Genomic DNA, 26,306 nt, shown 5'->3' with positions numbered 1-26,306 from the left:
GGCAATATGAGCTGCTAAGGTTTGAGTTCAGTGTTTTCAAACAAATTTTAGAAAAATGGATTATAGGAGCAAGATCAAGACTAGTAGCAGAGTTGATCTAGGTTTAGGAGGGACAAAAATCACAATGCGTTCACTTCAGATACATAATTTATTTTCCACATCACAAAAGTTGTGCGAGTCCCTCAAACGGGATCAATAAGTCATATAAAAATAACAACATGTAAAACAACTATAAGAGTAGGACGAAATATACAGTTATGTGCAACACCATGATCACCTCCAGGACAGGTACACACAGAGAATATGACAGAAGAGGAATAAGCATGTGTTAGTTGTCAGAATCCATGTCACTGTCTCCTCCAACGGATCTGAATTCTTCACTGTCCTCATCATCATCACTGAGCTGTGCCTGTGTGAGAACACTAGGACCTCGTCTCCGTTCATCTTCCTCCTCCTCTTCCTCTTCACTAATCCCGTACACCTCCTCTCCATCTCGTTCTCCTGTCCTGGGGCTGGACACATGCCTATGCATCTGACTGTCTCCATCATCATAGCTGCCATAGCTGTAACACATAGGAAGTGTAAGTGAAAAAACCTTATACGGAGACTTTATGAGAAGACATGGCATTTAATTAGAATAGCTACACTGCCTTACTGGCAATAGTACTTTACAACAGTACTTCTAAGCAGGGCTGGGCAAAAATGATTTTCACCCAAACAATCCAATATTGATTCTTAAAATCTTAAGAGAATATGCAGTTGTCCCGCACAGTTCTCAACATAGTAAAGTGTGCGTTCATGATAAACAAGTTGCTACTGCTTTTTTTGGTGTAGTTGATAGTTTTTTTTTTTTATATATATTAGTTACATATTAGAAATCTACAGAGATGCTGTCAACAGTTTTGTAGTGTTATATTAACTTTGTACGGTATTAACAGGCTAAAGTAAAGGTAGAAAGACTAAAATCAAACACAGCATGTGAATCAGAAATCTGTGCCAAAACCCAGACCTACTTCACGCACAGTACCATTCAAATGTTTGAAGTCTGTAAAATTTTTCAATGTTTTTGAAAGGCTCTTATGCTCACCAAGGTTGCATTTATTTGATCAAAAACAGTAATATTGTGAAATAATATTACATTTTCAAATAACAGTTCTCTATTTGAATATATTTTAAAATGTAATTTTGTCCAGACATGGCAAAGCTGAATTTTCAGCAGCCGTTACCAGTCAGTGATGCTTTAGAAAGGATCACATCTGACTGACCCCAAGCTTCTGAACAGTAGCAGTTCGAGCCTGCATTAGCCTGATTTAGTATTTGTGAGATTGTTGCTATGACATGCTTTAGAAACATAAATGAATCCTTTACCGATTTATGTAGATGAGAACAGTATAGAGAATGACTAGAAAATAGCTGACGGAGGGCATTACCAAGATGCCCCAAAGAATAACACAGGACTATTTATTAGGAAGTACTGTAAATAAATGTAAAATAAATCTAAGTACAAGAAAAACATTATTAGACTCTATAGAGTCCTGCAGTTACTGAAGAACAGTAGAAAATCCCTAACAGTGATACAAAACTGACTTATCTAAAATTACATCAGCATTACTGGAACAACAATATGCTTTTTTTGCATATATTCTCACCTGACATTGCTGTCATCCATGTGCGTTACCCCATCAGGTCCCTCCCCCTCATAAGACATCATGCTCTCTTCCTGCTCTAGTCCAATCCGGGTGCTCTCCTGATGCCCCAGTTCAGCATCACTGTCACTGCCACTCTCTGACAGTTGGATAGCTTCAATGGAGAGCAGATAGAGTCAATATTACACACACAGCCAAAATATCCCACAAACACCCGTACATATATGTATGTGTATATGTGTGTGTGTGTGTGTGTGTGTGTGTGTGTGTGTATATATACACACACATACACATATATATATATATATATATATATATATGAGTACACACAGACTCACAGGAGAATGGATTATCGCCTTCCTCCTCGCTAGCGTCGTCTTCTGCATCTGACATCAGCAGATCCTGGTAGAGCACACTGGCCTGTGCTGGCCGGCTGGAGATTTCATCATCCTCTTCCTCCTCCTCATCCCTATGCATACGCCTCTGGGGCCGCATTAGGAGATCATCTTCATCATCCTCCTCATCTTCATCATCCAGATCACCCTCTTCAGCCTAGAAGTACATACAACACTCAAATCTCTGACACTGAAACATTCAGCTATACCGTTAAAGACCCCTGGATTAAAGGATTTTTTGGACATGACTATTACCGGAGCAGGTGTTTTAGGTTTGCCATCATCATCTTCCTCAAATCCTTCAATGTCCACATCAGACTCATCCTCGCCCATTCGGCCTCTGCCGTGACGACCCTTTGGAAGGTGTACACAAAAAAGTAGTAAAGAAAAGTACACAAAAGGAGAAGACCAATCAGAAAATGCATGCAGCAGAGGATGGACAGATGGAGGGAGGGATGGAGGAAGGCAATTTATCATCTTTGGGATATATATTTTTTGCACTTTAAAACCCCAAAACATTTTTCGAGAAGTAGTTAATGGTTGAGACACGGAAATCACTACACACTGGTCCCTGAAGATTTCAGCTACATTCCCTACAAATGTTGCTATATTGTTTTGTTCTTAGCTGGTAAGAGACTCAATTTGAAAGAAATGGCAGATTTCGAATTTAGCTCACCAAGTACCAGTTCTAAAATGTATCCTAAACATCCTTAATAGCTGCTGGAGATGGGTTAGAAAGCAAATCAAGCAGCAGCACACAGAAACCATCACAGTACAGGGGTTGGTGACCACATGGATGGATGGTGGGGTAGAAGGACATATCTAAAGGGGTAAAGCAAGCCAGCCAATAAAATGAATGAAGACATGAATGGACAGAGGAATAGATGAATGCACAGAGAGGGAGAGAGGAATACCTGCCCCCCTCTTTTCTCAGGGGTGGGAGGGATTAGCGTAGCCTCAGCTAACAGACTAGAATCTCCCTGCAAACTCACAGACACACTGTTCTCACACACATCAGGCTGAAAGAAAGAAAGAAAGAAAGAAAGAAAGAAAGAAAGAAAGAAAGAAAGAAAGAAAGAAAGAAAGAAAGAAAGAAAGAAAGAAAGAAAGAAAGAAAGAAAGAAAAAAAAAGCCCCATTCACAGAAAGACAAATAGGTTGTCATAAAGGCAGGAGGAAAAGACAGGAACAGAGAGGAAATGTGCATCAAACAGCTGTGCAGTACAGAAAGTTTGGATTATGCAGGAGAGAGAGACAAATACAAGCATTCTGTTCTATTTCTGTCAGAATCTCTTATGCTGACATGCTTCATTTCACCTGCTACAAAATACACTTGCACACAGAGCGCTTGAGACACTTGAGATCATGCCCTCAGTGTAATCTGTGCGTGTACCTGAGGTGTGTACGGTCCAGGGGTCAAGGGGTCTAAGCTCTCAAGGTCTGCAGCATCCAGAGCAGCTTCTTTAGCAGTAGAGATGTCCTTTTCCAGTTGAGTAAGGTGTTCGTCATACTAACAGACACATACACATTAAACATCTCAAACACGTCAAACAAAGCACATGAAAACAGCAAAGAGCTGGCTCACTTGCACACAGACATACCTCTGCTAGAGTCTGCTTACAGACGTTTACAATTTCCAGAGCTGTTCTGGTGTAAGGACTATCAGGTCCTGAAAAAGTAAAAATGTATATAAAAGTGAAACCACAATTTTAGTTGAGACGAAACAGCATTTTCATAACTAAAACCTTCATGTTTCTCACCATTGTACTTGACACTGTTGGTGTGAATGAGGCCGACATCAGAAAGAAACACCTCTCGGTTCTGATACTTGTGCTTGGAGATGTTCTACACACACAAACATGCACACAAACAGTTCAGGGTTTCTTAAATAAATCACATTTTAACTGAAGATTCTTGCATCCACACACAGATCTTCCTGACCTTACGGAGGGTGTCCAGATCCATGGGGTTGATGATGACTTTATAATAATCAGGAACAAATTTCTTATTTACTGGATGATGGAAGGGCCAGGACTACAAAGAAAAATAGAGATATTAACTAATTATGAAAAAGCAATTCACTTCATTTTTGCCAATTGACAGATTAGCTGGTCCTCTCTAGTGTAAAAACTGCTGAGCAAGATTGGACGTCATAATATTTTGATAATTTTATGTAAAAATTAAAATAGCCCTACATTTGTATGTGGATTAAATAGGTTTACTTATATAAAGTTTGAATGAAAAAAATAAAATAAAGTCACTCACAGGCTCCCTAAAGACCTTTGATAAAGTAAGGTAGCCTACCCCTTTTTGTATAATGTACTGGCCGACTCTATAAACCATTAAGCTGAGCACTTACATCCATGCCCGCCTTTGTATTTTTTATTTATAAACATTTTTAATTAATTTTATTTTACTTATGTATTATTTTGTTATATATCATCTAATTTCATTATAGTGCAGGGTATTTAATTTTACTTCTAAAATGTATGTAACTGGCAGGAGTTTGTTAATTGGGGTGCTACTATGGGTTTGTTATCTGTGCACTTGTAGTGTTGGGAGTAACGCATTAAAAAAGTAATAATATTACAGTAGTATATACATTTTTGCTGTAACGCAGTAATAAAATGCATTACTAATAAAATTTGGGTAATATTATTACTCGTTACAATCTCAGTAAGTTACAACGACAACATATTTTAACTCAAAATTAAGTGGTGAATTTACCAACATCGCAAAACAGCACCAGAGAAAAAATTATCTGCATGTAAAATAGTTTGTCTATTTCCTGTTACTGGAATTCGATGGTTGAGATGACTGCAGAGACGGACAAACACTACCGTTATATTCAGTTCATCAGAGAAAAGGATAAGAATGCATAGTCAGGTGCAATCTATGTGCGACACCAAACTCTCAACGTGGAGAAATAGCACGAGTAACACCTGGAAACACCTGGACTGGAGCCACTACAAAATCTGTTTTTATTAAATCATAGTCTATATATAAAATGAATGAATACACAAAATATATTTGACTTAAATAGCTTGATTAACAGATTAAAAAAAACGAAAGGAAAAGATTGAGTGACACACTACTGAGTTTGGTTCATTTTTGTGTGGCGCGGCGCTCTACAAAAGTTCATGGAAAGGATACCGAGATGACAGAAATAAAAGTAAACACAATATTGCAGTTTTGAATCTGTATGACCAAAAATGACAGAGTATTTTTTTGTTGTTTGTTTCCGCTGTTCGATTGCGCCAGCGCCTCAAGCACACACATATAGCATTGCAAACGTTGCAGCCTGTTCGTTATCAGAATAAAATACAGTCAACCAAACATAGATACACTGGTAAATTTAAATAGTGCGTACTGCGTACAATCCGTGCTGTTCAGCCTGAGCTCGGGCCAAACACATTTGCTCATGTGACAAGGATGTTTTTTTGTTTTTTTTACATGCGTTAAGTGAAAAGCCTGGTTTATGCCTAAATAATAAATAATAGTTTAGCATTCAAATACATAGCGAATATGGACAAATTGAATTGGATTCATGCTGAATGAGAGGTAGGCTGCGTGAGAACAACGCTGTTTGCTTTCAGTTACGCTTTAAATTAGCCTAATTTGTTTTGGCTTGTTTAGCAACTTATATTTTTTATTCTCGTTTTGTTCTGAAAACCATTCAAAATAGCCTATAGGCTAGGTATTAAGTTTATTGTTTGTACATTATAACATTTCGCTTTATTTACAGGAGTTATTTATGAACGTAATAATGTGGTTATTGCTTATCTGCGTTTAACCTAAACTACAACATAACATTAATGTAGACCTACATAACGGTATCTAAATATGATTTTATAATTTAATGCTATATAGACCTACCACATTACCCTCCACTGGACGTATAATGAGCAGCAATAAACTACATTTTGGCAGTTTATTGCTTCTGTGGATATTTTGGTGAAAGTAACTCAAAAGCAGTGTAACAGATTACAATTCAGAGACAGTAATATTATAATGTAACTAATTACTTTCAAAAGACAGTAACTAGTAATATATAATGCATTACATTTTGGAAGTAACTTGCCCAACACTGTGCACTTGTTATTTTTAATGCAATTTTTTTTTTTAAATACAATAAATAATTTAGAAAGAAAAAAAAAATGTATAAATTTTTTTTTTGTCAAATATATATATATATATATAAACGTATCTCAAACTTTTTGGTCGCGCTACCCTTTAAACCTACAAAAAAAGTACTATAATATATTATAGTAAAGTATATAGAATTGTTATTATTATTATTAAAGTACCTGCCAAAAGTTTGGAAGCATTACAGTTCTTAATTCATCAAGGCTGAATTTATTTGATCAAAATAAAGTAAAAACAAACAAAAAAAACCCCCAGCAATATTGTGAAAATTTCAAAAATAATGTTATTCCTGTGATGCAAAGCAGAATTTTCTTCATTACTCCAGTTTTCAATGTTACATGATATTTTAGAAATCATTACTATTTATTTGACTCTCAAGAAACATTTCTGATTATTATCAATGTTGAAAACAATTTTGCTTCTTCATATTTTGTGTGAAAATGGTGATGCTTTATTTTTCAGGATTTTTTGATAAATATAAAGTTTAATGAACAACATTTATTTGCATTTATCAAATATATAAAAAAAATTTTTAATGAATTTATTAAATAGAAATCATTTTAAATGTCTTCACTCACTTTCATGCATGATGAATAAAATGATTAATTTCTTTCTCTTTTTTAAATCTTATACAAATGTTTGAGTGGTATCATTGTTTCCACATAAATATTAAGCAGCAAAACTGTTTTTAATATTGATAATAATAAGAAATGTTTCTTGAGCAGCAAATCAGCATATTAGAATGATTTCTGAAGGATTGTGACACTGAAACTTTTCTTTGTAAACAAGAACAGATTTATAAACGTTTCTAATGACGAATGTTGTGTTCCCAAATGCAAATTAAAGCGGCTCAAACCAAGCGCAGCGTGCAGCTACAGTGAATCGAAACTAAAAACAGTACTGTAACAGCAGACATGTAGCGCATCAGACTACAGCCTATTATATAATTACATCACAGCCGTTGCGAATTATGACAGCACTAGCAAGTAATCTCAAATTCTCACTGCCATTCATAAAAAGTCTCTGGGTCGAGTAACACGTTTCAGCGCTGATTCTACTGTCCTGCAGATTGTGCCGCGAAGTCGTGCAGCGCTCTCAGGACCATTCCGTCCATGATGATTTAGAAAACAATCTTTTCGCAGTTTATTTAGGTAATAGCTTAAAAGTGCTGTATGTAAGTTTTTGACTCTACTAAAGCATAAAAATACCATAATATGTTTGCAAATATTTAAGAAACATGGTAAGCTAACATACTTGTTTATCTGAAAAACAATGTTACAGTCAGTTATTCTCCTTTGAAAATGTGCATTCCGGCCCGGAATGTCTGTGTTTGTTATGGTTTGTGAAACCCGCCCACTGACAGTTTACCCAATTGTATTTTGGCAATTGCCAGTTGGCGGAAAATACAACTTATTTCATTTCATTCATCATCATGTGCGCTCATTCCTGTTTGTGTAGTTAATCTGGCAATTTGCGTGTGTGTCAAGTCTGAGGTGGAGGGGCCGGGTGAAAAAAACAGTCCAATATTTTGAATTTGGACTGCAATACCTAGTTCAAGCGCTAGGTGTCAATCCTACATACAGCACCTTTAAGGCCATTTGCCTCTTCTCATTGGAGACATGAGATGCAGTACCAAACAGTCTCTCACTGTCGGTGCTTGTAATGATTTTTGCGACTTTCTCAGACAGTTTTAAATGCTTCCACACTGCCGTCATGTTTGCTGCATTAAGTGCACGCCTCTATTTGATCGCGTCACGTAATTGTTCGGTACAATTAATTCTGTCTTTTTGCTTATTTCGGTGCATCCCTAGTAAATACGTCATTGCATTGCTATATCATTGATATCCCAATATGACACTTTTTTTATCTTGTAAAAATTTATACCGGTATTATCGTGGACGATATGATATGGCACACTCTCAAGCTTTTTTTTATTCAGATTCATTTTTCTGAATATGAATCTCATCTTCTCCCAAGTGTAATCTCTGTTCGCAAGGATCTTTAGGCACGTTTTCACATTGTTTTTTTTTTGGGAGCGGCCCTCTCTCTCACCTTTTTGGTCTCGGCTCTCACAGGACCTGTTATATTTGTTGGGTACTGAAATATGTTTGACCCCGTGTCATTTTTTCATGAATGACTTTTGGGACTTCACCTTGTCCGTCCAACAAAGATGTTTACTGTTAGCTGCTCTCACAGCAGCAAAAAATTGCTAGTCAACTGTTGGAGTCCTCCTCACACAATGGACAGACGAACCTGGACTGTGTATTTGTTGGACATTGTCTCGATGGAACTCTCAAGTTCTCGTGTGCATGGATCTAGTGTGGAAACTTTAAGTTTGTGGCACTCAGCTTTTGATGTTCTGTGATCTTTTCTGGAATCCTTGTGAAAATGATTTTATTGTGGGTTAGGGTGGGTTCTGAATTTGCACAGTTGCTTTTTGATGGTTACTTTATTTACCATTTTACGTATCAATTTAAACATTTAATAAAAAGTTGTAAAAGAAAAAAAAACAAAAAAAAACAAATATAGATATTTATTTTACAAAAACACATGGATTCGCTACAGGAGGCCTTTATTCACCCCTCGGGAACTGTGTGAGGCGCGTTTTATTACGGATGCGCACACTTTTTTTCCGAACTGTTGACAAAAAGCACCTGTTTATCCCCATTGTAAGGCTAGGAGGGGCCAGGCTAGGACAATTTTTAATATAACTCCGATTGGATTTGTCTGAAAGAAGAAAATCATATACACCTAGGATGCTTTGAGGGTGAGTGTAAAACAGGCTAATTTTCATTTTTGGGTGAACTAACCCTTTAATATTGCCCAAACTGACTTGCAGTTAATAACACTAGACAGACATTAAAAATAAATTATTAAAATAATAAGAACTTAGTCCTCTAATACCTCAATACGAGTAAATATAAAATGTATAAGGCTAGAACAGGAAATAACTCCACTCACGTCAGGTACGGCCATCATCTTCTGTGTGACAATGTTATCGAGGATGAAGGAGAAAGCGACCTGATCATCATCATCCAGAAGGGGATTAATGGCTTTCTCCAAACGAACCAAACGCTCTTCTTTCTGCAAAGAGTGATAAGAATTAGTCCTTAATCTCTTTGCAAGTATGTCCGAGTCCTAGTAAGATACACATCTACCTCTTTGATTTTCTCATCACACAGATTCAACATTGCTTGACTGACAAGGGTTAAAGGATGCTTTGCACCTGAAAACACACAAAAACAGATCATGAGTATGTCTTGCCTGAATAAATATATTAAGTTCCTCTACGAGTTACATGTGAAAGTACCATTGTACGTAGCGCTGTTTTTGTAGATGAGTTCAACACTCTCTCTGAACTCTTCTCGTGAAGGGTACATGCGCTTGCGAACATTTTCACGCAACGTCTGCAGGTCCATCGGCCGTGTGATGATCTTGTAATAATCCTTAACCACTTTGCCATTCACAGGAGTGTGAAACGGGTATGTCTAAAAACAAACATCATATTCCCTAAGTGTCTTATAGCATGTGTCCATGTCTTGTATAGAAAAATAGGTGAATGTGTCTTACATTAGGAAGGTCCCTCATGTCATTAATGATGCTCTCCAGCACTGAAGAGAGTGTGACCATGGGGTCTGTCCTTCTACGATGGATGGACTTATGAGGACGCTGAGAGAAAGGAAGAGAGATAAAATGAACAATGATGGCACACTGAAAAGCTGCAATATGCTTATTACCTAGGGTCTATAGCGACCTGTAAATGACTATTGTACAAAGAAACACTTAAAACATACTCTTACATTGAGGTAGTCACAGTGCACGGTTGTCCCCACACGTCTCTTCTTTTTAGGAGGAAGCTGCTGCTTGGGGAACTTCAGAACCAGAGATTTCCTCCGCACTTCATCAGCACTATAAGCATATTAATGATGGATTAATATACATAACGCTACAAATACTAAAACAATTTAACAACTGAGCATACAAATTATTATTATAGCAGCTGACAACTTTTCAGGAAGGTGACTTGCGATGTGACGTGCCATACATTATTTACAACCATCTTAAACAGTAGTTTGGTATTCTTTTAAATGTTATTATGCATAAATCATATTAACTGAGAGAATAACATAAGATACATTTCAAATTCATTTGTCACACCACAGGAGTTATTTTAGTATCATTTATAAACTATTGTAGTACTTAACTTAATATCTTATATATTTATTCATATATAGCTTTTATATTTAAATTTTCAGTTTTCATTTAAATTTTAGCCATTTATAGTCATAGTGCTTTTGTCATTTTTATTAGTCATTTTATTTATTATTTATTAGTTAAATGAATATATAGTATACCTTTAATCTGTATTTCAGTTTTAGTATTTTATTTCAGTTTGTTGACAGGGCAACATTTTTAAGTTTACATTTTTTTATTCATTAAATAAAGTAAAATAAAGTTTATATTTTATTTCAATTACCAAAAATAATTTTTAATAGTTTTAGTTGACCATAACACTGTCCATGGGGCCCATTTTAAAAGCGAGAGAAGGTCAAAGATGGTTAATGGAGACATGATATAAATGGCATATACACTTTCAATTAAACTGTATCAATTTTAACCCATTGTTGATGTCTTGGCATTGATTAAAAAAAAAGTTTACAAACACATTGTGCATCAACTACCATTTTCGTTTTACCTCTCAATGAGCTGCTTTCCAAGCACAATCTTGGTTCCTTCCACTTTAATAAGTTCTTCATTGTCATTGTGGATCACAGTCTTCTCGAGCTCCTCTTCCTGCTCTTCTGTCATTGCCACCGGATTAGAGGGCGGGGCATTGGTTTGGTAGTACAACGGGCAAAACTTATTGGTCCTCATGTGGCCAATAGCACCACAAGCTCCACATTTCAGCTGTGAACACCAGAAACATTAGATTCAGTCTGTGCAAGAAAAATATCATGTGTTCTTTTCCAGAGGTCGACCGATAGTGGATTTTACCGATACCGATAGCTAGGTTGGACCACACTGGCCGATACCGATTAAGAGTTTTTCAAATGGATACTGAACGAAAACTAAAATAGAGCTTTACAATTTTTAAAAAAAAGAATACAACAGTACTGAACCATACTTTGTAAATGAATAAAAATTTAGTAGTAATATTAATTATTATAACGATCATTAAAGTTTTTTCATAGTTTACTAATATTAAAAGAAGAAACTTAAAATTTTTTTAAACGAAGCCTCTTAGTAATAGTAAATGTTGAAATGAAATGAACACACTCTAACAAGGAACAATACTTCTACAGCTTTCATTAATGTTACAAATGGACTCTTATTGTTAAGTATTACCATTTCATTTCAACAGTCATGCTTAAAGATGGCCACCTTAAAATACCTACACAAGGCCATATTAAAATTACATGCACAGGTTCTTGATATTGTATGTGTAATTCAAGCAATTCAAGCAGTGGTCTAAAGGTGTTTATTTAATCACCAAACAGACATAAGTTTGCTTCATGAATGAACTATGTTGCATAAATGAGTTTGAAGTTCGGTGTATAAAATAAACAGAGCAAACGGAAAGAGAGCACGATCTGTATTACAGCTCTCTATATGAAGCATACAGACTGTATTAGAGCCACAGAAACGGCACGGCCACGGCACGTTTTGCTGAAAGATGCATAATGCATAATTTATAGCCTAGGGTGAAGTCATTATGTACATTAACAATGATTTGGGACAAATATAATGTTATTTAATGGAAAACTATGTTAATGGCGCTCTGTTCCACGGCAGGATTTTCTGTCGGCTGCATTTAAATACGCGTTTGAAGTTTCCCGCTCTGTGCAGCGCGCAGTGTCACATGCCAAAACAAACAACATGTGCTGTCAGTGATTTCCGCCTCTAGAGGCCACTCTCGTACTGTATAATGACAGCAGACCCTTCTCAGCAACAGACGCAACACGGAAAACTATCGGCATGGAATTTTGCCGATAACCGATAGTTCCGCAAATCAACTATCGGTGCCGATTAATCGGCAAAACCGATGAATCGGTCGACCTCTATTCTTCTCATTCACATCAAGAAGTGCATTTTTAATTTTGTACCTTCAGGTCTGGTCGTTCTTTGGCTTTCTTTGCCTTTTTCTCAGGTGGACCTTTAAATTTGTCTTTCTCCTGGTTTCGTTTGAGGCGCCGCAGCTGCTCCTGAATTCTTCGCCGTTCCTTTCTCATCTCCTCCCTGTGCTGCTCATCGAATAGTGCAAACTTGCGACTGCAAACACATTCAGGGAGACACACAGAAATAATTTGTATTATTATTTGTATTTAATTTTTATATATAAAATAGTATTCAATACTATATTAGTTATCGGTGTGTAGTATTATCAACTATTACACTTATGGTATCACAATAACTCTACCAAGTACACAAATAGACACTTACATGAACTCATCATCCTTAGTGGTACGTATACGCAAGTAAGCGTCAATAACAGACGGTTTGCGTACTGTCTCACAGCGCACATACTCTTTGCCGTCCTCATCACAGAAGGTGCGATAAATTTTAAGCCTTCGCCCTGTTGCTGAAGAGTTCAGGCTAGTGACGGAGGAAGCGTCATCATCTTTGTGAGAGCTGGTGGAAAGGGCACTTGCTACAATGCATAAACAGATGTTGAGTTGTTAGATACAGAGACAGAGATAAATCTGGGTATTGAAAAGTTGAATTTCACACACACATACAGCCTTTGCGTCTTTCTTTGCGGCCTCTTTCTCTATCATTGTCCTCTCCCATCAGCATCCGCTGCAGTTCTTTTCTCTCCTGCTCTTCTTTCTCTCTGCTCAGCTGAGAGCTGGTCTTCTTATTCTGCAGCATGTTCTCAATGTTCTTGCCCATCTCCTCAAAATCACTGTCCTCTGCTGAACTGCTGTCAGTGTCCGTCGATAATACCTCTGTGGACTCCAATACTCTAAAACACACATCGCACTCATTTTACATACACAAGAGTATTGTAACATTAATCAGAATTGTCATATTCATTTATGTAACCATTTTGATAACCTAATTGTGTGTGCAGAATGAAAAGCAGAGAACTCTGCTCATTTCTCTCAGGTTCTCACTTGTTCTGCAGGTCAAAGATCCTCTGGCACTCCTCTTTGTAACGTTCCTGATGTTCCGCTACAGAGAATCGAGACCCACGAGCAAATTTACTCATAGGCCCCTCCCCTGAACGAGCTTGTTCAGTAGACATGGTCCTCACGACATCGATAACCTCCCAACGGGAAAGTTTCTTTATCTAAATATGCACATAAATACACATATTAGAGTATATTATAGAAATAAGAGAGTACACAATTACCATTAGGGATCCACCGGTCCGATACGGTCATTTTCTGCCGGATCGGGTATCGGTCAGATGAGACCGATCCAAATCCGATATTGTGCATATAGTATTCTGTGTTACTGATAAGCCCCACGAAAGGCACAAAAACATTATAAAGCACCATAAAGTTTTCGTGCACTATATTCCAAGTGTTCTGAAGCAGTTATATAGTTTAATGTGAAGTGGAGATGAATATTTAAGTCATGTTCTTGTAACGTTAAACTCTTCTCTCCGCTGCAGCTGACTGTAATCCTCCATTCAGCATTCAAACTGCGTGCCGCGTTCAGTTACGACAGTCAAGAGAATGAAACTCTCTCCAAGAGTGCAGTAACTGAAATTTAAAACGGTTAAAAGAAAAGGCACAATAAACTAATCGCACAGATTTAATACACCATGCATCAATCTCTCTTCACTTTGTGCTTTGAACTTTTCTGCTGCGCGCTGTGACTCCGTGTTGCTTCAAGTGCATCATTCTGCGGTCAGGATGCGCATAAGCGCTCTGTGCCGCTCTGTATTTGAGCCTTTCGTATTATAATACCTTTGTGCAATGAAAGATTATTAATAGCCTTTCTTGTTCCGTGCTATCTATCATATGTTGCTGCTTCCATTACTGTGCTATACATTTAAAAGAAAAGTCTTTTAATTTTATATTACTTATGTATAAATATATTTACTTGTTTTCATGAATGTATTTTACAACAATACAAAGAGCAATGTGTAACATTTTACCAGATTCGGTCCTATGCTTGTTCACTTTTATTTGTTCCCCACTAAATAATGTTATTTCACTAATTGTTTAGATTTTATAAAATTATTGTGTACTCAAGATTTTTCTAGAACTTTTGTTGAATTATCCACTAACCTAGTTTATAATAGTATTTTTGTCATAGATTATGATTATATATTTTTTCATTTATTTTTCTTTAAAATGAAGTTGTCTATATTTAGTAGATTGTGTTTAACACACAAAACAGTGATGATCAGGTCAACACACTGAGATATAGAAATTCTACATTGATTATAAAAAAAAAAAAAAAAAAAACAGTGCTGGTATCGGATCGGTATCGGCCGATGCTCAGAATTTTTGGTATCGGATCGGACAAAAATGGTATCGGTACATCCCCAATTACCACCATTTAACATCCATATCATTAGATATAAATAATAATAATATTGGAAAAAACAAACAAAAATAAATAAATAAATAAAATACTTATTTTATTCTTAACTATCCTTTATTCTCAGATAAATTCAGAGGTGCTATCTTTGATTAGTTTGTTAGTTTAGAGTCACCTCTTCCTCAGGAACTCCAAACTTGCGGAGCAACTGTTTGGCATTTTTGAGCGACAAACGTCTCAGATCCGCATCAGTCCCTGTCACTGTCTTTTTCACTGGCTGGGGCTCTCGATCATCCTGAAGAAAAAAACAGGAAATACAGTGTTTGAAATGAGGGTGTGTGGAATATTTTCATGCATCCGAAACATTTAATTGCCAGGAGCTGTGCTAAATGGTCAAAAAGCACATACCTTCTGCTGAGTGGGTTTGTTAGGAATTTTAACGTATGAGAATCCTTCTCCACAGCCAGTGGGGTCAGCGACCCCTGTGACCTCCAAGAGACACTTCCCCTTCATGGCAGCAATGAATGCCCGAGTGGTGTTCCACGGGGCAGTGCGTACCTGATCATACCACCACATAATTATAATCAAAATCAGACTAAATCCATCACAAATACAATATTCAAATGTACTCATTAAACCACTGACCTCATCATCAATCTTCATCTGGAATTCCTCCTCATTCTCTTCCTCGGGTGCAAAAAAAGATTTCTCACCATAACCAGCATCCTGTGAGAGGGAACGGTATACATTAGCTGGTGTGGATGTGGAAGAAAGTGTGGAAAATATTAAGTTTGCATGTGCAAACCTTTAGTCTCTGCTCTGCCACCAGCATACTGTAGTACGCACAACACTGCTCTGGAGAGACCATCGCTCTGATCTCCTCTTCAGTAGGAAGCCGAAAATCAGGTTTTAGCACCCACCAGTTAGAATCCATGCCTAAAAGATTGTGCATGAACCAGCTTCAATACAGGACAGAGGAGAGAAGTGTAACTGGACCGCTATATTGGTCTCTTCCTCTCTATCTAGTTTTATCAGTAGTAATAAATAGTAGTAACTAGTAGTTACAAATATCTATGGTCAAACACTGATGATTTTTTTTAATTGCTGGAGGTTTCTTTTTGAAAAATGCCAAATGTGAAAAGTTTCTCATTTCTTTTTTGTGGCATTCTGCTTAAGGCCTGTTTCACACAAACTGCATCTATTACACATTAATTGTAGACTCGCATGACGATTTTTACACTCAGTGATTCTGCTGCATAACAGACTGTAGCTTTAAAAGAAAAAAACTGTGATTTCTGGGATACTACACTGAACTTTGTTGAATAATGGCCATAAATTATAAAATGTTTACTGGGTGTGTGTACCTGAAATAAATACAAACTTGCCTATCATGAGATAAACACATACAGCACAGACAGTTTGGATGTTTGGATCCCTGTGTGGATCTTGCCTTTTTTGTGGAACCTTGCAGTTAATATAGGTGCAAGTATGTGTGAAACAAGGATAAGGAAGAATTGTGATCTGGTTCACTTCCTTCTCAGAACTGTCTGTTCCTGTCCTACCTTCCCAGTACCAGGAAAAATACTTCCTGCATCTGTCAATTCTCCTGTCTGACAAAACACACACATAGTGACTGAAAACATCCTTCATCTCTCGTTTTTCTACCTGTTCTATATTTCTTGTGCATTTAAAACATTTCTTAATGAAAATGGCAGAAGGTAAACGTTCAGCACAGAATTTGATTTAAGATGAATGTGTGTGCATGATAGAGGGTGTAAGTGCACCTGTTCGTTTAAAGTCAGCACAGAGTTTGAGGCGTTTGCGGATGCTGCTCTCGGAGTGAGAAGGAAAAGCTTTCTTTATGTCCTCCATACGTATGCGACGAGGGCGATCTTTACTCTTCCAAAAGAGCCGATAGATGAACACCTACAGAGAGAGAAAATATTTAAATACTCTCCAAAAAACACAAGAGGCATTTCAAACAAGATAAGGATTTCAAACTTCTATAGGTGTCCCACAAGGCTCGATGCTGGGCCCAATATTACGTCATAACTATGTTAATGTAATTTACGCATACAACTGAAGATGTTAAATAGTCGGCTCATATTACTATTGTCCTACATAATCAGCCTTCACATTTTCAAAATCTAGTTATCCATACATTACTTCTTATCACTTGTTAACACACAATCAAAATAAAATAGGCAGGGATGGGTGCCAGTGATACCTGTAGGAAATCACGAATGTGTGTGTTGGCTCGTTTAGAGTTGGGTCCTGGCACTTCATAAAGAGGGCACTCCTGACCCACAACAAATATGTCCACAAGCTCTCGGATAAAGTAGCCCTGCCTTGTCCGGATAATCAGGAAATCAGTCTCAGGCATCTTATGTAGGTAGATAGGAGTTCTGAACAAGTTATTTTCAAAGGCCTGTGACACACACAAAAGCACAACATAATTCATAAGGAATAACAATATAAGGACTTCAACATGATATGATTAAGAAAACAACGCACTTGACACAGGATGGCAGAATTGTGTCAAGAAGTGTGTTTGTATGTCACCTGCAGTAGTTGTCCAGGGTGCAATGATCCCAGGAATGGTGAAGTGTGACAGTAAACGGTCTCTCCGTACTTACAGTCAGGTGCTCCTGGATCTTTACCTGGTTTCTACAGACAGAAACATTAATAATGCCATCATCAAGGGGGACCAGACTTGGATACCCAGATCCAGAACAAGACTTCAAATTATCTAGACTAATCAGCAATAAATCTCCCAGTGGTCTGTTTGAATTTGTGACTTACTCTTTTGTAGTAGTTCTTGATTTTGGTTGCCATGCCAACTTGCATGAGAAGGGGAGCATACTCCTCGCTATATTCAGCCAAAATCAGGTCTCCGTCTTTGCCCGTCAGATCCTGAGCTGTGCGCATAAAAAACATGTCCCCTCCACCTGATGCCTGACGTTCCTGCTCTCGCATCTGATAAATTTTAAAATATAACGAGACAAATGAAGGACAAGTATGAACTTAAATAGGTCAATGTACAGTGCCCTCCAAAAGTATTGGAACAGTAAAGACAAAATTGCTCTGTTGGCTGTGGAGTCAAGACATTTACAAATATGATTAAAAGATGAATATGAGACAAAACTACAGAATGTCACATTTTATTATTGGGTGATTCAACACATAGATGTTTTACCAGCTAAGAAGATCAGCACTTTTAGAGTTTCATCCCCCCCTATCTGATGTGAGCATAAGTATTGGAACAGTTGCCTCACAGGTCTTTCTAAGTGATCAGCTGTGTCCTGTTGCATTAATTCTTCAGATATTAAAAGCAGGGAATGTGTCGTATCAGTTATATACATTACTTTTGCATTCTTAATCTTGCATTCGATGACGACACACACAAACCAGGATGAAGATGAGGGAGCTGACATTGAGAGAAAAGCAAGCAATTTGGATGCTAAAAGAAAAGAGTAAGTCAATATGTAGAGCTCTAGCAAAAACAAAGGGCATTAAGAAATCAAGAGTTTGGAAACCACCAGCGACACCAGCAACCAACAACTACCTGATCGGCTGAGAAAACAACAGTAGTTGATGACAGACAAATCATAAAAGCTGTGAAAATGAACCCTAAAAGACGTGTCTGTAAAATCACCAACAACTTCCAGAAAGCTGGGGTGATGCTCTGACAATCTACTGTCCTCAGGAGACTTTGACACAGAATTACAGATGCTACACAGCCAGATACAAACCTCTGACCAGCTCCAAAAATAGAAAGGCAAGATTAGAGTTTGCAAAAAAGCACAAAGGTGAGCCAGAAGAGTTTTGGAACGGTGTTTATGGACCGATGAGACAAAGATGAACCTTTATCGAAGTGATGGGAAAGCAAAAATGTGGAGAAAAAAAGGGAACTGCAATGATCCCAAGCATATAGCCTCATCTGTAAAGCATGGTGGAGGTGGTGTCATGGCATGGGCATGCATGGCTGCCTCTGGAACAGGCCCTCTCAACTTTACTAATGACTTCACTTAATGTATGATGACAGTAGCAGAATGAATTTGGAAGGGTACAAAACCATCTTGCCTACCAATATTCAAAAAAATGCCACCAGATTCATTGGGAAGTGCTTCATATCGCATCAGGACAATGACCCACAACACCCTGCCAGTTCAGTCAAGGAATTTATAAGGGCAAAGAAATGGAAAGTCTTAAATTGCCCAAGTCAATCTCCAGATTTAAATCCGACTGAACATGAATTTCACCAGCTGAAGAGGAGAGTTAAGGCAGACATTCCCCAAAACAAGCAACAATTGGAATTGGCTGCATTAAAGGCTGGGAAAAGTATTTCAAAGGATGAGAGCAAGAGTCTGGTGATGTCTATGGGTCACAGACTCACTGCTGTGATTGTGCGCAAGGGATCTGTAACTAAATAATAGCTTTTAATCTTTTATATCTGCGTTATGTTCAACTGTCCCAATACTTATGCTCACATCAATGAGTGGGATGAACTCTAAAAGTGCTGTTCTGTTTATTTGGTAAAACATGTATGTGTTGAAACGGCTAATAATAAAATGTGACATTCTGTAGTTTTGTCTCATATTCATCTTTTCATCATATTTGCAAATGTCTTGACTCCACAGCCAACAGAACAATTTTGTCTTCATTGTTCCAATACTTTTGGAGGGCACTATATATTATACACAAACACACATATGAATTCTTTGTCAGTCTACCTTAGCCTTCTTCTTGATATGTTTGAGGAGAGGCTGGGCTGGATGTGGGCCAGGCTGGGACAGTGCTCCAAATGAGTACTTTTTAAGGGAAGGCCGATGGAACTGCCGTAGTTTCATAGGTCCCATATGAGTGGGGAAGAAGGGCTGCCTCAACTCAACAGCAGGAATGGAGTGCTGAGGAAAGAAATGTTGACAAAAAAAACTAAATGAGAAACAATAGGCAAAGCAAAATTAGGAAAGACGTTGTCAGAGTCAAAAAAGTTATTTAATCTATCAATTGTACTATTTGAGTCGGTGTGATTTGGAAAATGGCACTAAAAATCTAATTTTATAAATGGACAGGCATTTTCTTGTTTCTGCCCATTTAAAGGTTTCACACTCTGACACATGCACATTTATGCATCTCACACTGTTTCACACACTGTTTTTAGAGGGTCATCCCACAGTGAACTAAGCACATGCCCAGGACATAAAAAAGGGCTGTTGGCTCACAGGGAGCAGATTTTCAAGATCAGACTCAAACCTGGGTCCCCACTGACATGCCTGTTTGAATGTCCTACCTGGATGATGTTTCCTCCAAAGCTGCCCCTAAGCCCCTGCTGTTTGGGGTAGTAGTACTCATCGTTGGACAGATTCCAAGGATCTTTAATCTCCGGTTGGGACATATTCTAGATATGAGTAAGAAAGAGCCACACATGATGACACATATCATCCACTTTCCAAATACTTGCTCTTTTTTTTTATTCCACATCTTTTCCTTATTTTCCTCTTACCTGTTGAGGTTCATCTTTGATGACACCAGTCTTTCCCAACAGAATGCGACTTTTTTTCAGTGCTGTCTCTTTCTTGTTTTCTTTGGAGGGTGAATGAGAGGCTCTCTCCTCTTTTTCATCTGGAATCTCTGGAAACACATATCAAAGTCAAATGTTAGGTTCCACATACACTGTAAATATTTTCGGTAACAGAACCATGAGGTTCTGTTAATGGCCCTTTAATCTTAATTAAAACCTAACCTTTAATTAAATCAGTGGTTCTCAACCCAGGGGCCTCAAGATAACTTAAAAGAATAGTTCAGCCAATACTCAGTAGTTCAGTCAGTAGTATTTTTTTCTTTCCTTGAAGAACCAGGATTCCCATGGTCTTGGAAAACCTGGATATATGAGGCAGCCTAATTTTTAAAGTGTGATTTTTGTAAGTTAATTACGTTTGTTAAAAAAATAAATTTATAAAATATTTTGTGATACAAATTGTGAGTAAAAATATTTTTGAGAATCTCTCTCTTTAATTCTTATCCAGAAAATCATGAAAAACAGAAAAAGTCACAGGGAGACGAATACAGTAGCGGGCCTTGGACAGAAAAGATTCAGAACCACTGCTGTAAAGACAGAACTGAAATGGGTATAAATTGTTACATAATACCAAGTATGATGTTTTCGTCATTGGGGTCAAGGGTAAGAATGGGAGGAGAAGGGAGGCAGTCCACGCTCTGGTCATCCCAGATTATGTTGTCTTCCCAACGACCATAAACAAGCTCCTCGCTATCAATCGGGAATATGGAGAACCATGGGGTATCATCCTCGTGAGCGGCTGTTAGAAGATACAAATTCAGTTTGTTTTATTCTTAGCCTCAAAGAGTGGATATTAACCTCACAGCATCTGCCTACCTTTAAACATGACTCACAGAACAAACAGAGGCCAGTACCTTGATGATCATGATTATGTTTGTCCCTCTTAGAGCCTGATATTGATGGAGTTTTGGCCAAAGGTGGTGGGGTTGGGGGAACCAACAGAGAATTACTGCGACTTAGACCTGGAAAACATGGATACATTCATTCCACAGACCAGTGAGGGCATGTCTGTGAATGTGTGGTTTTTTATATCATGCACTGTCAGAGTGACCTTCTCTGTTTTTTTGTTTGTGGCATTATGGCTATATTCTCTCACCCTGCTGAGCGTTGTAAGCATTGGCATTGCGGGTCATGCTAGTAGGCAGCCACCCAGCCAGACTGGCACGCTGAGTTTTGGTGCCCTTGTGCTTCACCTCCTCTCCATTCCAGATAATATCTTCCTCCCACTGCAGCTGCGTCACCATTAAAAACAGCTCATCCTGCATCGGAGACACTTCATCCTCCTGCTAATACACATAGACAGAAACACATATATGATTAATTTAGTTGCCTAACTATTACAACTTACTGTGCCTTTAATTTCACTGTGAATTAAAGGGTTAATTTCAATCTGAATAAAGGCCTCCTGATGCATTTTTGTAAGAAAAATATAAATATTTACAAGGTTATAAACACTTTTTTTCTCACTTATGCTAACTGTCATATGTGCTAGCCGTTTCAGGCGGATGACATAGGACATATGCGCAGTGCATGCGCCTGTGAGATACACTAGTCTCACCTGTTTGTTTACACCATAGATGTGTAGGTACACTCCAGATACGTTGACGCATCCGCCATAATAATCAATGAGTATTCAAGATTCCTTTATGGTTATTGCACAGATTACAACGACATTAGGTAGCAATCCTTGGTGTTATTCACACATAACATCAAAAGGAATTGGAACAGTATTCATTTAAAGTGTGGTATCTAATAAAAATAAATATATACAACAATAGGACAATGTGATAAAATTATACAATATGATACAATGGCATAGCAGCTGGGGTAAGGTATTCCACATCCGGATGTTGCAAACCTCTGGATTGCGGTGACCCTATGTACAAGTAGTGCAGTGGAAATGTAAACAAGTAGTGCAAGAATGCAGTTAAAATGTAAACGAGTAGTGCAATAGTGCAGATGAAATGTAAAACAGTAGTGCAGGAGTACAGTTGAAATGTAAACAAATGAGGGACAGTTGAATATATGCAATGTTCTGTGGTATTGTGGTCAAAGATATACAAGTGTATAACTTGCTGTTGTAGACGCACACAGTCAACACACTGTGTGTGAGGTTCACAGACCGTTCCAAAAATGGCGAATAGCTTAAGTCTCGCGGCCCATAGAAACAGTCGTTAATGAGGCATCTACGTATAAATATACATCTATGGTTGACACGAGCATTGCAAGCAAAGTTTCCTTACTTAACCAAAGGAAAACCAGTCTCCTCTTGGATTATATCGGAATCCTCCGTCATTTTTCTTTACAAATCCTCGTCTTGTACTTCTAATTCGTGACCAGCATTTTGTTTTGCTGCGTCTCCTCCGCGCTTCCGTGTTCGTCACTAATCAATGGTGTGTGCACGATGCATACGTCCTACGTCATCTGACGGAACGGCATGCATGTATGACAGTCAGCAGATCTGAGAAAAAGTGTTTATAACGTTTCAGATCACAAAACGTTTATAACGTTTTAAATATGGATATTTTTCTTACAAAAACGCATCTATTTGCTACAGGAGGCCTTTATTCACCCCCTGGAGCTGTGTGAGGCATGTTTTATCATGGATGCACATGCTTTATTTGACTAAAAAAAAAAACCACCTGTCTACGCTTGGAAGAGCAAGGACAAGTTTTAATATAATTCCGACTGGATTCGTCTGAAAGAAGAAAGTCATATACACCTAGGATGCCTTGAGGGTGAGTAATACATGGGCTACTTTTCATTTTTGGGTGAACTAACCCTTTAAAAAAAATATTTGAAACATTTCTATCCTCCTTACTTTGCAAGTAAACCATTTTTGTAAATGTGTGAGACTTACAATTCATTAGCAGCTATAGATAAGTAACTAAAGCAAAGGATAAAATGATAATTGTGTGCTACAAACCAGGGTTTTAAGATTATGATAACCAAATTAAAATAGCATGATAACAAATACCAGTCTGTGATAAACGGCAAAATGGCCTGCTTTTGTAAAGGTAAAATAACTGGAAGTGAATGAAACCCTTGCATATTTAAATTACAAATGGCCGTATTGCTCTTACAATAAAAATAAGGCAAGACATACAGACTTCAACTAGTGTTATCTTTAAATTGTTACTGAAACTAATATTTAAAATTAGCTTATCTTTTTTCGAATACTGCTATTTAGCTTTAATTTAAGTTTACTTTTTTTTTTTTCAGTTATTTTCCAAGGCCATGTTTCTAGTTTTCATTTCAGTTTTCAATCTAATATTTCTATTTTATTCCAGCTTTGTTTCAAGTCAAGAAAAGATTTTTAACAGATTTAGTTTTATTTGCCAAAGAGCACTGACCTCAGCATGTGTTTCTTGGGGTGATTCCTGCTCACTGACTGGTTCAGCAGCTGGAGGGTTTGCAGTTTTAGCTTCTGTATCTGTAGTGTCTTGCTTTTGGTCATCTCTGAGTTTAAACCCATAATGGAAGCCACTGCCATCCTCTGGGACGCCAAGCATGTCATACCAAAGCTGTGCTGGACCATAACGCCACTCAGCCACCTTTGGCCTTACTTCAGACACCTTATCACCTTCACCAGACACTTGTAGGAACTTAGACTCCACCGGAGCCATCATGGTGATCTACAGAGAGACAAGCAGAGTGTATTCTTTCTGATTCCACCATAATATAGGGCTATTTTCTTAAAGAGCCAAGTGGACATGAAATGTTGCTTATGTTTGGTTTACCTCATCATCAGACAAACACTGCTCCGGTGGTGGAGGTGGTGCATACTCATAGTCCCATCCTGACTTTTTCTTAGCCCCTGGCTCAGGTGGCTGTGATTCGTTGTCACCTGTAGCCATGTCTGATTGTGGCTCTCTCTGCTTTCGTTTCCGTTTCCTGCGAGCACTTCGCCATACTGATGGCATGTTCTTACCAGGACCAAACAACCGCAAGAACCGCAGCACCTGTGAGAACCGAAACATTAACACTCACCATGAAACACTGCAAACAAACTAACAGTGGAATGCAAACTTTGGATTATTTCTAAGAGACATTGTGTAACATTCACCCTTCCAGGTCTGAACACAGGGAACAGCTCTGTGACTCCAGGCAGGGCTTTAGCAGCATCTTTCTGCATAATGCCCGCAAGAGGGAGGGTAAGACACCCTGCCTGTCCTCCTGTCCCTGAACCCTGAGACGGCCGATCGCTCTCACTCTCGCTGTCTGATGAACTGCTGAAATCAACCTTATCACCCACCGACGATGGAGCGATGATGGAAGGTAGGATAATGCCATCACCTTCATCTGTCGCTAAAAATGATTAAAAAAAATAAGAACAGCACACGCAAAATTCAGACTGATTCCTTATCAATCACAAGTCTCATTTACCACTGCTGTTCTGAGTGGCCGTGTCTTCTTTCTTGGCAGGGGTTGGCTGACTAGGGGGAGGGGGAGGCGGCATGAGTTTGGCATCAACATCTTCACAATCAGCATCGTAATCTTCCTCTTCATCTGCACACCAAAATACACACACGTCAGCAATGAAGTTGTGCATATACTTCAGGGGGTTCTGCACCAGTTGTGCCTGTGTGTACCTGTTCTCCGTGATGGCTGCAGGTTGCCCATGGCCTGTCTGTATTTGCGGGTTTCATCTTCTGCAACTTCACTGATATCAGAGTAATCAACTGCATCTTCTGTGCTCCTTACCCATCCTACATTCACACACACAAATAGCTCACAAAGTTAGGTTATTTTATCATACGTCTCCTCTAAATGCACAAATCTGACACATGAGGTTTTTCAAATTACAGAAACACAGACAGACCCTCTGCGTCAGTGTTGCTCTGGTCTTGCTCTTGCTCAGCCGTGTCCTCCTCACTGGCTGTGATCTCTGTAATAAGTGAACCCAAACCCAGAGAGCCCAGACCAGCTAAGTGCTTCTTTGACTCCTGATAAAGAGAAATAAAGTGAAATCTCCACTAAAGGCATCCAGTGCAAAAAGTCTGTGGTTTCACTGGAAGATGAGTTATGACATTTTGATTAAAAATTTAAATTAAAAAAAATGTACAAATGAAACATACGCATGAATGAATCATTCATAATAAGATTAATAACACACATTTAAAAATAGATATGGAAAATTTCCATTTCATGACAATTTTAAGTTATGGATTTACTGCGTCATGAGCAGGGATTTACTCTCTTACCATATCCAGAACACTGTCATCTTCCAGCTGTCCATTCTCATTTATGTTTCCAAAGAGAAACCCTGTTAGGTGGAAGGGCCGGTCCTGGTCCTCATCACTGTCTGAGTCTGACATTCTACACAAACAAAAACAACATATCATTCATCAGCCCACCAAACCTTCATGGATATTATAATCCTGGCACAGTCAGGTATGCAAGTCATTAAGCAGTCACCTTTTTTTGCAAACCTGCAACCTTTCAGATTTGAGTTATTTACCTAATATAAAACAGTCTGGGTATAAAGCAAATTAATTTCTGAAAAGTACATCACAGCTACACAGTTTATTCAGAAATTACTGGAGTATACGTAATCTTCTGATGCCAACATAAGAGCTGTATAGCAAAAGAGAAAGAGGCGGTGTTTACATTTTAACTGTCTCACACGCCTCCCTCTCTGTTCCACTTATGTTCTCTTTCACATGTAACGTTATGCACATTTCAAGACACTGTTATAATGATGTTCTTTGAGAGCACGTACCTGCACCTCTGTTGCTGTTATCTCGAAGGCCTCTGGAACCTCGGGCTAGAATGAGAATCTGACCGAAAGTGGAACTCCCTGACCCCGGTCGATTAGCTGTTAGCAGATAGCTAAAAGGGAACGCGCGAAAGCATGTGCGCTAAACTTAGTCGCGTGAAAAAAATATTATACGCAAGCTTATTTAGTTTAACGCAGATACAAAGAAAACTCAAACTCCTTTTGCAATGAATGAGCTACTGCTGCCGAATGTGCAGGAAATAGCAGCTGTGTGCGTTTCGTTTCTGTTTGTTTTGTTCGGAGCTGATCTGGTTTGTTTGGCTC

At 38.2% G+C, this 26,306-nt stretch overlaps 1 protein-coding gene across 8 annotated transcripts; it reads right to left on the bottom strand.

The window, feature by feature from the left end:
• Nucleotides 1-134: 134 nt before the first annotated feature.
• taf1 (TAF1 RNA polymerase II, TATA box binding protein (TBP)-associated factor) lies at nt 135-26,306 on the bottom strand. Of its 8 annotated transcripts, none has more exons than XM_058775661.1 (42): nt 25,986-26,306; nt 25,468-25,582; nt 25,086-25,209; nt 24,856-24,972; nt 24,650-24,772; nt 24,330-24,571; nt 24,004-24,225; nt 23,617-23,898; nt 21,360-21,549; nt 21,097-21,225; nt 20,835-21,002; nt 20,189-20,316; nt 19,976-20,083; nt 19,416-19,589; nt 17,485-17,658; nt 17,245-17,349; nt 16,910-17,110; nt 16,467-16,608; nt 16,245-16,292; nt 15,488-15,618; nt 15,328-15,408; nt 15,091-15,240; nt 14,858-14,977; nt 13,302-13,477; nt 12,924-13,150; nt 12,628-12,835; nt 12,291-12,456; nt 10,883-11,094; nt 9,981-10,095; nt 9,757-9,855; nt 9,497-9,674; nt 9,345-9,412; nt 9,148-9,270; nt 3,982-4,074; nt 3,801-3,885; nt 3,642-3,709; nt 3,434-3,550; nt 2,956-3,060; nt 2,297-2,395; nt 1,985-2,198; nt 1,650-1,800; nt 135-563 (listed from the first exon to the last, which is right to left on the bottom strand). In XM_058775661.1, the coding sequence occupies exons 2-42, from the start codon at nt 25,579-25,581 to the stop codon at nt 329-331; spliced, it is 6,012 nt and encodes a 2,003-aa protein (XP_058631644.1). In that variant the 5' UTR covers nt 25,582; nt 25,986-26,306; the 3' UTR covers nt 135-328. The 8 variants fall into 8 exon arrangements, with proteins under 8 accessions (XP_058631644.1, XP_058631645.1, XP_058631646.1 ...); XM_058775662.1 differs by having other exon boundaries at nt 21,360-21,546; XM_058775663.1 differs by having other exon boundaries at nt 21,118-21,225; nt 21,360-21,546.

Source organism: Onychostoma macrolepis, chromosome 05 (genome assembly GCF_012432095.1).
Source record: "Onychostoma macrolepis isolate SWU-2019 chromosome 05, ASM1243209v1, whole genome shotgun sequence".
Classification (NCBI taxonomy): Eukaryota; Metazoa; Chordata; class Actinopteri; order Cypriniformes; family Cyprinidae; genus Onychostoma; species Onychostoma macrolepis.
This window is presented reverse-complemented; position numbering and strand designations above follow the sequence as displayed.

Coding starts and splice junctions, on each gene's coding strand:
- taf1 (XM_058775661.1), bottom strand. CDS start 25,581: ATGTCAGACTCAGACAGTGATGAGGACCAGGACCGGCCCTTCCACCTA. Junction 12,457..12,627: donor ACTAAGGATGATGAGTTCAT/GTAAGTGTCTAT, acceptor ATGTGTTTGCAG/TCGCAAGTTTGCACTATTCG. Junction 9,856..9,980: donor GTGACTACCTCAATGTAAGA/GTATGTTTTAAG, acceptor CCTTTCTCTCAG/CGTCCTCATAAGTCCATCCA.